Here is a 12,191-nt window from a genome sequence, read left to right as displayed (position 1 = left end):
AAGAACACCTAGATATCCCTCCAAACCCACTTAAACACCCGCAAATGCCCACTTAAATGGTCCCCCCGAGCCACTCAAATAGCCCAAGAAACACTTCAGCAGCCCAAACCCGCAGCTTTATTTTGGAATCTGGACACTGCGGGGTGTGGGGGACAGGGCCACTCCCGGGGGTCAAACTCTATGTCAAACTGGATCTTAACAACTAAAATTGACAGTGCTCAGAGACGCGAGCTGGAAGGAAATGCTGAGAGGCTCCACCCCCTCAACCACACCACCTTAACCCCAGGTTTGAACACAAAAAAATGCAGGAAAATTTGGAAACAAATGGGAAGTAACTGATGTTGTCATAATAAATAAAGAACAGGGAAAGGGTTTCGGTTCAAATTCTTCCCGTCGCTCTGCAGCTTTGTCAGTGGCTCCATGAGGCCATTTCCCACTGCCAGAGACCCAAATCCCAACATTTTTCCTACAGAAATCACCCAAGGTCTCTTCCTCTCAGCAGGAGCAACCCTCTTCGCTGCCAGATGTGGGGCACAGCCAACAACCCTCCTCTCTTCCAGATGTGGGGCACAACTGGCACCGAGGGAGAGCTGAGAATGAGCAGGACACACATCCTCACCATTCTCTTCACCAACACCAGGGAGACATTGATTTTGGGGCTTTAAGGGAGATTTGGGAGCTTCTTTTTCAGTCAGACCAGACTAAAAAAGTCTCTATTTTTCATCTCTTCTGTTTCTCCTCGCGGGAGACACGTGGGCAGTGCGGGTTTTGTTCCTCCAGCAGCTTTTCCTCACAAATATCTTCCAGCCAAATGGAATAGAGGCCTGTGGATCCATCCCTGGGGGGGCTGGGATCCCAGCCCAGCTGCTCTCCAGGCTGGGCCTCCCTCAGCGCCAGGCCCTGTTCAGCAGCTTCACCTGGGCCAGTCTCTTGGTGATCATGGTGGCAAAGACCAGCCCGAAGAGGACGCTGCTGATCAGCACGTAGTCATAGTCATCCTTGAGCACATCAAACTGCTTGGAGGGGTACACCCGGGTCTGGAAGATGTCCAGCCCGTAGGCCACAACCTGCAGGGGGGAGATCAGGAACTGGGGATGCAGCTTGGAGCACAAAACCCCAAAATGATCCCCTCAAGGTGACAGGAACGGAAAGGAGCGATGGTTGCGCTGCAAGCAGCCCATTATGGGAGTTAAGAGAATTCAGATCCACCCCCAAATGCCACACTGAGGCCTCGCCCCTGCACTCACCAAGCAAGTGGACTCGAGGCCAGAGGGGGCTGTGTAAATCCCCCTCATCCTGGAGATGGTCTGGTTGTAGTTGATGAACCTCTCAGCATGGATCTGCACATCTGGAGAGTAGGGGATCAGGTTCTCCTCCCTGCAAGGCACGACGAGACATCAAACCCCAGCCAGGCAGCACACAGCAGGTGCCACCAGTGTCCCCTGATTATCAAAAGCTACCCTAAACCAGCAAATCTGAGAGCTTTTCCCACTGCAGATTCAAATGTAAAATTTGAATCTGTAAATCAAATGTATCAACTCAGAGCAAAACCAAATGTATCAACTGGGTCAGGCTAAGCCAAAGTTTTAGAAGTAAGTGTAACTCAAAAAAATCCATTTCGTCTGAGTGCTCCTCCCTGAGAATACAGACACCAGGCTGGTTTAACCACTGACCTGCTGTAATACAGACAAATGCATCCCATCAGCACAGACTGGGGACAGAAGCACGGAATCCTTCAGGTTGGGAAAGACCTCTAAGATCATCAAGTCCAACCTCTGACCTCAAGGAGCTTCCCTTCATTCTGTGCCAAGACTTCTCTGAGTCCAGGCAGGACAAGTTTTTCCTCTTCACACAGAATCCAGCTCTCTCCAGAGCCCAGAAGAGAGTTTCTCATACTTCCCTACCTGCTCTGCTCCGTTGGGATCTCCGGGCGCCGAGGGTCCAGCAGAGCCTTGGGAAGGGACAGGATGGCCCCAGAGGGAAGCCCAACTGTGCATTAAAGGAAAAGCATCTCAAAAATCACAGAATGCCAGAAAAGGGAGGGCTGGAAGGGCTGGATCACCCAGTCCAACCCCCCCTGCCCAGGCAGGGTCACCAAGAGCAGGTGCCTCAGGAATGCATCCAGGTGGGTTTGGAATGTCTCCAGACCCTCCCTGGGCACCTGTGCTACTGCTCTGCCACCCTCAAAGAAAAGTGGTCCTTGTGTTGTGGTGAAAGTCAAAGTCACTGGGTTTTAGTTTACAGCCACTGCTGCTCTGAGCACCACTGGAAAGAGTCTGGCACCTCATGGCATTCCTGACAGCATTTTCTGACAACCAACAGAGACACACTCCTGGTGCTTATCCCTGCCCTTGCAGGAGCCCAGCACAACCCCCAGGCATGACTTTTTGGCAGCAAAGTGCATTTTGTTGGATTTCAGAGCTCCCCTTTCCCCGAGCAGGCACTCACCGAGCAGGTGGCGGCTGGTGATGCCCCTCTCGGTGATGGTGGCCTCCATGGCACTGATGGCAGAGGGGAAGATGTAGGATTGCTGGAGGACCTGGGGCAGAATGGGGCGGTCCAGGGAGCTGAAGGCCGTGGCGTTGTACTGCTCTGTGCCCTCGTAGAGCTCCAGCACCGTGAACTCGTTGCGCCGGGCCTTCGTGTTCCAGTACTGGTACTGCAAGCAGGAGTTTCAGGAGGATCAGGGAATATCCAATAATCACAGAGGGTGGTCACTAAACTGCCTCCATGCCAAAAAGAATTTTGCTTTTTATACATTTCCCATATATTTGTAGCTCTGTAGATTACTGTAATATAGTTACATAGCTCCTTAAGTAACTGTAGCACCTTCCTACCCCTCTCTTAGATTTCAGAACAATAAGCAAACCTTGTTGGAATCTTATTTAGTCTTTCCTATATAGTGAGCCAAAGGCATCTAATTTTCTCCGTCTATCACAGACATAATAAATGGGAAGCTAGAAGCTAGGGGGGGCTTCAGAGGGGGCAGAATTGAAAGGGGGGATCATTCACTGTCCCTCTAACTATATGATTTCTTAAAGTATACTAATTTGTTAAACTTACAAAACTGTCAGAGTCTGCCATTACACGTGTATTTTGCCATACTTGCACCATGAAGGACCTTCGTTACAGGTCACTGATTTTTATCACCTTAACATTGTCCAGCAGGTGATTTTAGGGGCAACCCCAAACAAGCAGCAGCTTACCACCACCCAGTTCTCAGAGTGCACCATGTGCACAGGCCCCCTGGCCTTCTTCTGCACGGAGGAGTGGATGATCCTGCCCGTGACCCCGTCCATGAGGTAGATCCCGATGAAGGCGCGCTCGTGGTGCATGTCTGTGCTCTCGGTCACCACGGCCAGCAGGTTGGGGTTCAGGGACTAGGGATGAAGGAGAAACAGCTGAGACCCCCTGTCAGTGCCACAGACACCTCCTTCCTTCTCTTCATCTGGCACTGGGCATGTTGTGAACAAATTAGCATAAATCACCTCTAGAACAAGCTGCTATTTCCACAATTTCAGACCGACTGACTTAACTGCCGCATTAAAACATCAAAATGAGCCTTCTTCCACAGAGACACTGGTGCCCAGAAAGAAAAACTGGCACCACAGGGCAGCTCATCCCAGTGTAGGGAATGGTACTGGGATCTTCCCACAGGATAAGCCCTCAACAAAAAGCCAACAGAGAGCTGCAGCAGCACCTTGTAGAGGACGCTGCGGTCGCCCATCACGCGGCCCTGGGAGTGCACGTGCTCGTTGGACCTCTTCCCCTTGACAGTCACAATCCTCTGCACCTCCGTGGGGATGGCCACCTCCCAGCTCTCCTCTGTGCTCAGGTCCTGCAGGGAAAAAGCATGTGGGAGCTTGGATCTCATCTTCCAAGGACACCATCTCCACCAGCAGGATGCGGATTCCCTTGCTTTGGGATTTCCCAAGTTCCTTCGGTGCTTTTTGAGGCTGAAGGTTCAGCTGAGCAAAGCTCCATGAAGGGAACTGAGATCTGCCATTACCCACAGGGCATTCAGGGAAATGCAATGGGCCTTCCATACCTTTTTCAGCCTGAATCCAGAGAGTTTTCCTTGCTCAGCATCAACTAGGTAAAAATAGATGGAATGGGCTATTTCTTCTAACTGGCGAAGGACGTTTTTAGTGGCTGGGAAAGGTGTAACCTGGAAAAGAAGAGTTGAAACACAGGTTAAAAACAACTGATACAGACAAAAAATCCAGCCCAGAATGAACCAAAAAGATTATTTCTAACATGTTTATCAAAATAAGGTCTGTCTTACCAGAATAACCTCATAGTTTTGTGTGAAATATGGCTCAATAGCATTTTTTTCCATCTTGTTCCAAAACAGAGGAGAATAATTAACCAGAATGTAAAGAAAACTGTCTCCAGGCAAAGCAATTTACCTTGTACTCATCATCAATCAGGAGCAGCACTTTGGCATAGTCTTGATCCATAATAGGCAGAAGCAAAGTCTGGAGAATGGGACGTTTCAGAACAGGAGGAGCTACTTGGCTTCTCTTCCCAAAGATGGGGTTAAAGACGTACAGAAAACTCATATTGGTTTCCTGAAAAACAGGGCAAGTTTTGCCTTTTTTTTTAAGTCCAAAACAAAGGGTTTTTTGAACTGTTACTTGCTGGTGTTGACTATTCATACCCTGTGTTCAGCCACTCCATCCTGAAAATATTCTGTTTGGAAACACACATTTGTCCAAACATTTATCCTGCATTTGTCCATAACAACCACAATCATACCTAGGCTTCTGTGTCTGCTTCCCTCCACATCTTTCTTCCCTGCCATCCCCTCATCAGTGACAACCAGATGATGCCCAAAGAAGATGGTTTTATTGCCCTGTCCAAGGGCAGATTTCCATGCCCAGTGGAGGGGCAGGAAAGGGCCTCACCTTGTCCTTGACAAGCAGGGTGCACTGTGGAGGGTGGGGGAAATGGGCTGTTGTTCTCTGCACCATTAGCTTGAAGGAGGAGCCTGGTCTCACATTCCTGAGGTATTGCTTCCACAGGATGGTGCCAGAACTGCTCTCAATGCCAAAAAGCTGAGGAAAAACACAAGGGAAACATAGGAAAGCCAAAGTTTAGGAAAACATCTCTCCCATTCAAGCACTACGTCCTTCTCTGTCATATCCCTAAGAAAGCTGAGTCCTAGTCCTCCTTTAAAGCCACCACAAACACCCTGTGCATCTCCCCATCATTTCTGCCCAAGCCTGGCTAAAAATAGGGCTGAGAATTCCAAGCTGAGACTCTTTGCTCCAGCCTGGAAACAGATTCCTGCCCTGGCCTCCTCACCTTGCCTGAGGCAGTGACCATCACCATCATTTTCTGGAGGTTGAACTCATCTCTGGCCAAATTGTCAATGTTAATCTCATTTTTAATCTGGCTCCGGGGCTTCCTGGCATCGTAGAACATCTTCCAGAGATGGGCAGTCCAGGCTTGCAGCAGGATGAGCTGGGATGAGAGTCTTTTCAGGAACATTCCCAGCAAACCATCTGCAAGGGGCACCACAGTGACAGCAGGAGGGAAACCACACCCATCCCACCCCAGAGCTGAAAGTGTGCTGTCAAACGCTGCCATGCACACACCTGGGCTAGCTCCTTGCCCCCCCTCTGCAGTAAGTTACAGCTGCCATTTCTGTCACAGACTCTGGCATTTACCAACCTTTCCCACTCCACACTCATTCCAAAATATGCCCTGATCAACTGAAAGCAAACCTTCATGCAGAGGATTTTGTGTTCCTTCTCACTGTGCCCACCTACAGCTCCCCCACCTCTACAGAAATCCCTCTGCACTCAGAACAATTAGAAATTCTTAATTCTGCCCAATCAGGGTTTGTATTCAACTTCTTAAAGTAACCAAAACACCAGATTTCAACTCTGTTTCAGCCCCTGAGGAGAGCAAGCAGGGGGACCAGTGGCACCAGAAGCATTAGGCAGGAGCAGAGCACACTCCATGCAGGATGGGGTTACCTTGGATGGCTGCATCCAGGACAGCAAGGAAAGACAAAACAAAGCAAAAAAAAAAAAGCTATTGGAAACAAGTCTTCCAGAAAGAGCCACAGAAAACATTCAGGAGACATGGCCCAAATCCCTCCTACTGCTGCTGAGTGGATTTTTAATATAACAATGTAATGTATTCTTGTCATCTGGATTAGATTTCGGAAGTTTAGACAGAAAAGGGTTTATTTCTGCTCATTTTAATTGGCATCAGTAGAGATTTAAATTAATCTCTCAGCTCAGAGTAAACAAAAAACAATAAACACATTTATTTAGGAATGAAAACAAACTCACAGAGGTAGTTCTGTTAAACTCACCTGCTTTTTTTCCAAACTCTCCCTCCAGCTCAGCCTGTGCACCTGTCAGAGGCAGATCCACCATCTCCAAGCTTACCACCTCTGCCAGTGACTCCTCTCTACTCCACACAACTTTTCCTGGAAAGAAATAAGAGCAGAATATTGGAAAAATCAACTTAATATTTGGGAACTAACTCACTCAATATAAGAGTATCTTTCAGTGCAACCCTGAAATGCAATCATCTCTAAACAAAATGCAAAACAGGGTATAAATATCTACTATAATTAACTTAATTATTTCGTAAAAGACAAATACTTCATGCAACAGGAGCCACTTCTGGGAAAAAAACCTCAGGATCAGTAAAAGCAATCTGGTGCTTTAGAAGGGTTCCAGTCACTGAGTCTATTTAAAACAAGAGATTCACACTGTTAGCTCCTGGATTCCTTTAGAGCCCCACAAAATTCCTGTCGCTGAGATGGGACTTTGAATCTTTTCTGCAAATTAACATTTTTGCCATGAGGACCTTTTCTGAAAATCTCTGAGGAAGATCTACACCAGAACTTACACTCTCATCCTACAAAAAGAGTTTTGAAATGTGCAGAAACCCCATGAAATCCAAAGGCTCTGCCCACACAAAGCAGGGCAGAATTGCTTGTTCAGGTGAGGGTGAAAGTGTCCTGTGTCTTTTGTGGGACTAAGGAAAGTTAAATTAATTTTTTCAGCTTCCAAAAAAAGTAATGATAAAATACAATCTTTGAGGACACAGGATTTTCTCCTGGTGACTGTTACAAAGGGAGGAAGCTGGTTTTGGGGGTCACCTGGCTGCTGGAGGAACATGAGCATGTGGTCCTCTGTCTGCACCAAGGCTCGATAGCCCACAGAGTCATCCTTCTTCAGGAAAACTTGGATGTACAGCTGGGAAAAAAACAAAAGGCAAGGAAACAGCAAGATTAATGATCATATCATCTCCTTGAAGACAGCAGAAATCAGGTAAAACCAGAGCAAAGTGATGCTGTAATCCTTGGAATCCTTTTCCCCTTGGCTGCAGGGCTCCCATCCTGCCAAACCATGGAAGGGGGAGCACTGCAAGGACTGAAATAACCCCTCCCTGCTCACCTGCTGTGGCTTGGCCCCTCCTTGCTCCAGGCTGAAGGTGATTGTGGTGTCCAACAATCTTTGCCCAGTTTCAACCAGGTAGAGGTTTATGTTGTAGGTTTGATTGGAGCAGGTTAAGGAATCCTGTAGCAATAGGCAGAAAACAGGGGTTACACCCACACCACTCCAGATCCTGCAGCAGGATTCCATGCCAGCAAACACTGGGGCTTCAGGATACTTTTAGGCTGTATTTTTAGGTTGTACAGCTGGTGTAAGACCTCTGTCATTCTGCTCCTGCAGGTGAAGGAATAAAATGGACTGACAAGAACTTGGGAACAAGAGCACCCCATACCTGCCTCCGGGCATCCTCCAGAGTGCTGCCAGCTTGGAGGCCATCAGAGCTTCCAGGTTTCTGAAGTGAGGATGAGAGGAGATGTAACATGGCTTCAGACACCAGTAAAGGATGAAAAAATTAGGTTTTCAACTGCCTGACAAATCTCAGCCTGCCTGTGATATCAGGCAGGAAACAGCTCTGTTCTGTTCTATTCTGTTTCTGATAAAAATGAAAGTATGTTTGATATCCCCAAGAGCTGAAATCCTCTGTGGATCAGGAAAGTAATTCCTTGTCACATACCCACCTTCCTGAAACAGGATATTCACTGAGCTGGACATAATCAAGCCCTGCTTGAGTTATCACTGAAACTTATCAAATCCTCCTCTTCCTCAAGGGGCTCCCCCTCCCTGGGCCTGTGAAACACCAGTGGAACTCAGCCCCAGTGCACTTCCCCAGAGCTGGGCTGGTCCCAGAGGACAGGAATTGTGCTCACCAGTTCACTCCTGCATGTCAGGACAGCAGCCACTGTCTTCTCCCCAGTCGTTGCAAAACTCACTAGAGCTGCCTGGAAAGGGAAAAAAATATAAATAAATCATTAAAAAACACCCTTAAAGAAACCCCTAAACCTCACTAAAAAGTACTTGTGAAGTAAATAAAACCAAGTGAAATTAAAAGCAGATGAACTGTCATAGCCAAATTTTAAACTGAGTTTTTTGCCCCAGGTCAAAACCAGGAAAAATCCTACATCTTATAAAGATCAGAGCAGTTGACCTGCCACAGGTTTTGGAGCCATGCTGCCCAGAGTTACTGGGACTTTAGAACCTGCCTGCTGGCCCAGGAGTGTGAAGGATGTTCAGCTGCACTTGGCCCTGTCCCTGGTCCATCTCTCACCTGCTGGAAGTCCCGGAGGTGGCTGAGCAGCCCCTGCTTGTACTGCAGCAGGGAGAAGTGGCTTGGGGACAGCTGCAGGAAGAACTGAGTCCGTGAGGCACTGGTCACACTGGGCTGAGTGGCCAAGATCCTGGCCTGGAAGTCATCTGCAAACTCCAGCTCCAGGGACTGCAGGGGAGACAAGCACATGTCCTAGGGAGTCATCATTCAGTGGGACCAAAAGCACCCTCCCCTCAGCAGCAGTCAGAGATTCCCTGAGCCAGGGGACAGAGCAGGAGCAGGGAAGGCTGAGGCTCCATTAGAGCAAAGCTCAGAAGACATTAATCCAGAAGGAAGAACAGACAAAAAGTTTTCCCACCCTCCCCTCAATTTACAGAGCATGACCCCCCCACCTCCAATCACCCCCCAGTTCACCAAGAGACTGGGGAGATATCACCATAATGGGTCAGGACCAGGTGATGAGTGACACAGACTCTCAAGACATTCACAGAAGGCTAATTTGCTAAGAAACCCGTTGTTTTTTATACCCTAATTCACTACAGGTGGACCTGACTGGTCCTTTAAATTAAAACACCATCACTACTGGCTAAGAAGCCACCCTTTGGTAAACAAACATATGGGCAATACAGCTTATTATAAACACTGGGTGCAGATTGTTTAGAATTCTCTCTCTGCAGCTCCCTCATGTTTCCCAGGTCGATTCTGGGAAAACTTACCTAGCTGTCTCTCTCTCTGACCAGGCTGTCACCACAGGGAACCAGTTCCAACTGGAACCAGACTAGCTGGGTCAGGAATGACGGGAGTGCTCCTGCAGCAGTGCTCACCTGCAGGGGGATGTTCCTCATGTCCTGCTCGGTGTCCAGGGCGCAGACGTGCAGCAAGCGTGCGGCCGCGTCCACGCACACCAGCATGGCCTCACCCACCACAGCACAGGGACCCTGCAGAGCCCCCAGCCATGGGGCTGCCACCCTCACCTGCAGAGAGACACAGCCAGCTCAGCAGCACACAGCCTGCACAGCACCCACGTGCACACAAAGGCAAGTTAAGTCAGTCATTTTTAGCCACAACTGAGAAAAACTACCTGTCAGCCTGAGGGTTGTGGATAATCTTGGCTGACAGCTGCCAGCCTAGATCAGTTTGGCTTTCAGGGCCTTCAGCCTTGAAATCCCTGGTGTGGAGGCAATGCCTCAGGAGGGTTCTCTGTGGCACAATTGATTTCTCTGCCCACCACACCACGGGTTGGAAATGCATTTGTTCACATCAAATCCAGCATTTTGGCTCCCCTACCTGTCTTGTGATTTCCCCATCCTCCACACTGAAGGTCAGCACGTTCAGGTGGCTCTGGGGAACGATGCCAACCACGTGGATCACCCCGGTGCCACGGGAGTACAGCAGCTCGTACTGAGTGCTCTCACTGCAAGACAGGCAGCAAGCATGAAGCATCACCCTCTCACACTGAAGGCTGCAGAAGCACAAGGCAGGTGCAGCCCCAAGCCAAGGGCTCACACCTCTCCTTAGAGGTGTTCTCACCTTTCTGGCAGGTGTTCCACCCACTTCTGGTGCCCGTTGGACAGGTAGTGCAGAGACAGGGCCGCCTTCTTCAGCACTGCCACGTACTTCACTGCCTCAGGGAGCCCCACCAGGGCAGCCCCCTGGAAACTGAGCACAGGCACCAGCAATTAGGGAATTCTCTTCCTATTTTACCCCGGAGAAGGGGCTGGAGCCCCAGGAGAGTCTGAGGGAGCTGGAAAGGGGCTCAGCCTGGAGAAAAGGAGGCTCAGGGGGCCCTCCTGGCTCTGCACAAGTCCTGACAGGAGGGGACAGCTGGTGGGGGTCGGGCTCTGCTCCCAGGAACAGGGACAGGAGGAAAGGGAATGGCCTCAGGCTGGGCCAGGGGAGGCTCAGGGTGGATATCAGCAGGAATTACCCCATGGAAAGGGCTGTCAAGCATTAGAAGGGGCTGCCTGGGGAGGTTTGGAGTGCCCATCCCTGGAGGTATCCTAGACGTGGCACTCAGTGCTCTTGGCTGGGGACAAGGTGGGGATTGGTCTGGGAGGGCTTTTCCAACCTCAGTGATTCTCTGCAAGATTCAGCCATTCACAAAGAATTCACCCAAAATTTGTTCTGGAACCTTTACATCTGACTAATCTTTCTCTACAATGCAAGCCCAGACCGAGTCCATGACCCGTTTTTTCCTTCCCAGAACAGCCCTACAAGGAGAACAAACCCCTGCAGACAGGGACTCCCACCTGCCAGTGTCCAGGGAGGTCTCCCAGTTCAAGCCCCCGATGTTGGTCTCCCAGGAGCGCAGAATTCGCCCAGCATTGGACACGGTGATGGCATCTGGAGAGGAGGGGAGGGGACAAACACAGCGCTGGCACCCACCAGGGACCAACAAAGGGATGGGCTCTGCATGTCCAGCCTGTGCTCCAAGGCTGGCTCCACACTCCAGGAGCCCTGCCAGCCCCGGCATGTGCCCCTGTGAGAAACAGCAACTCACTTTTCAGAAATTTAGAAAGGTTTATTAAACCTTGTCAAAAATACAACAGAAGACTGAATAGAGAAAAGGTTACAGCGCTGGGAGCAGAGGATTTTCCCCACCATGTGCTCACCCACACAATGGAGGTTTGGCCTTTTAACCCTTTAGCCCCCACAAAGTTCTGACCATTGACTCCTTCTTTGCTGGCCAGTGGTGGAGATCTCTTCCTCAAATCCTGACTGGAGGTCAGGTGTTCCATAGTGATAACCCCCCCAAATGTCCCAATCCCAGCTGTCCCTTGATAACCACACGAGGGGGCAAAACATAACTACAAATCTATAAAACTCTTCTGAACGTATATACATGACATTTGTCTGTTAATTGTGAGCGTCAATCATGGCATCACTCATCTGTCACAGCCCTTACCCTGCCCGTGGATCAGCATGGCATCGATGGCTCCTTCCGGGGTGCCCTTGTCCACATGGCGCCACACTGCAAGAGACCGACCGAGAGAGAGGGCATTTGTGCCCGCAAAGGCGTTTCTGAGTTACTAACAAGGGTTAAACCTGGGAGCCAGCCCTCGGACAGGGCTCTGAGCCGCCGGCTGAGCCCTCCCGCCCGCCAGGGCCACACAGCAGCGTTACCCTTCCCGAGAGCCACCGGCACCCCCGCAGCGACCCTCGGCCCCGAAGCAGACGCACTCACGTATTTCTCCGCTCCGCGAGTTCAGGGCGGCCACCACGTTCTCCTCCGTAGCTACAACGAGCTTCTTCGAGCCCTGCGAGGCCTCCAAGGAGGCGAACTTGAGCTTCCCCACGTACTGCTGCCTCCTGCGAGAAGGAACGGCAGCGCCGATGAAATGGGACTGGGGCCTGTCCGCGGGAACGGGGACCCAACTCGCCGGGACCCTGGCGCTCACCAGTCGAACTTGCCCACTTGGTCCTCGTAGACGGCGGCGGACAAAGGCAGCAGGACCAGGACGGGCAGCAAGACCAGGACCGGCAGCGGCCCCGCAGCCATGACAGCGACCCCGGCGCCCGGGGGGCCTTCTGCGCCGCGGGGCCGCCCGCGCCGCCGCCTGCGC

General features: G+C 50.5%; 1 protein-coding gene across 2 annotated transcripts; it reads right to left on the bottom strand.

Annotated features, from left to right (window-relative positions):
• Nucleotides 1-94: 94 nt before the first annotated feature.
• Nucleotides 95-12,190, bottom strand: EMC1 (ER membrane protein complex subunit 1). Of its 2 annotated transcripts, XM_018924702.3 has the most exons (23): nucleotides 12,027-12,190; nucleotides 11,813-11,937; nucleotides 11,534-11,599; nucleotides 10,878-10,971; nucleotides 10,159-10,287; nucleotides 9,916-10,042; nucleotides 9,453-9,602; nucleotides 8,629-8,796; nucleotides 8,231-8,302; nucleotides 7,756-7,815; nucleotides 7,425-7,547; nucleotides 7,127-7,223; nucleotides 6,329-6,445; nucleotides 5,308-5,507; nucleotides 4,908-5,057; nucleotides 4,410-4,571; nucleotides 4,049-4,168; nucleotides 3,701-3,838; nucleotides 3,207-3,380; nucleotides 2,449-2,659; nucleotides 1,905-1,989; nucleotides 1,248-1,377; nucleotides 95-1,067 (listed from the first exon to the last, which is right to left on the bottom strand). In XM_018924702.3, exons 1-23 carry the CDS (start codon nucleotides 12,125-12,127, stop codon nucleotides 888-890), a joined length of 2,979 nt encoding a protein of 992 aa, XP_018780247.2. In that variant the 5' UTR covers nucleotides 12,128-12,190; the 3' UTR covers nucleotides 95-887. The 2 variants fall into 2 exon arrangements, with proteins under 2 accessions (XP_018780247.2, XP_050838571.1); XM_050982614.1 differs by lacking the exon at nucleotides 12,027-12,190 and having other exon boundaries at nucleotides 10,878-11,107; nucleotides 11,813-11,829.
• Between the last annotated feature and the right edge of the window lies 1 nt (nucleotide 12,191).

The sequence above is a fragment of the Serinus canaria genome, chromosome 21, assembly GCF_022539315.1.
Source record: "Serinus canaria isolate serCan28SL12 chromosome 21, serCan2020, whole genome shotgun sequence".
In the NCBI taxonomy this organism is placed as follows: Eukaryota; Metazoa; Chordata; class Aves; order Passeriformes; family Fringillidae; genus Serinus; species Serinus canaria.
The sequence above is the reverse complement of the archived record's forward strand: the minus strand, read 5'-3'. Positions and strand labels throughout refer to the sequence as shown.

Bases quoted from the DNA above. Each gene is read 5' to 3' on its own strand.
- EMC1 (XM_018924702.3), bottom strand. From the start codon at position 12,127: ATGGCTGCGGGGCCGCTGCCGGTCCTGGTCTTGCTGCCCGTCCTGGTC. The intron at 10,288-10,877 runs GTGGGAGTCCCT...GCCTGTGCTCAG, and splicing joins ACCTCCCTGGACACTGGCAG to TTTCCAGGGGGCTGCCCTGG. The intron at 1,378-1,904 runs GTAGGGAAGTAT...CGTGCCTTGCAG, and splicing joins ATCCCAACGGAGCAGAGCAG to GGAGGAGAACCTGATCCCCT.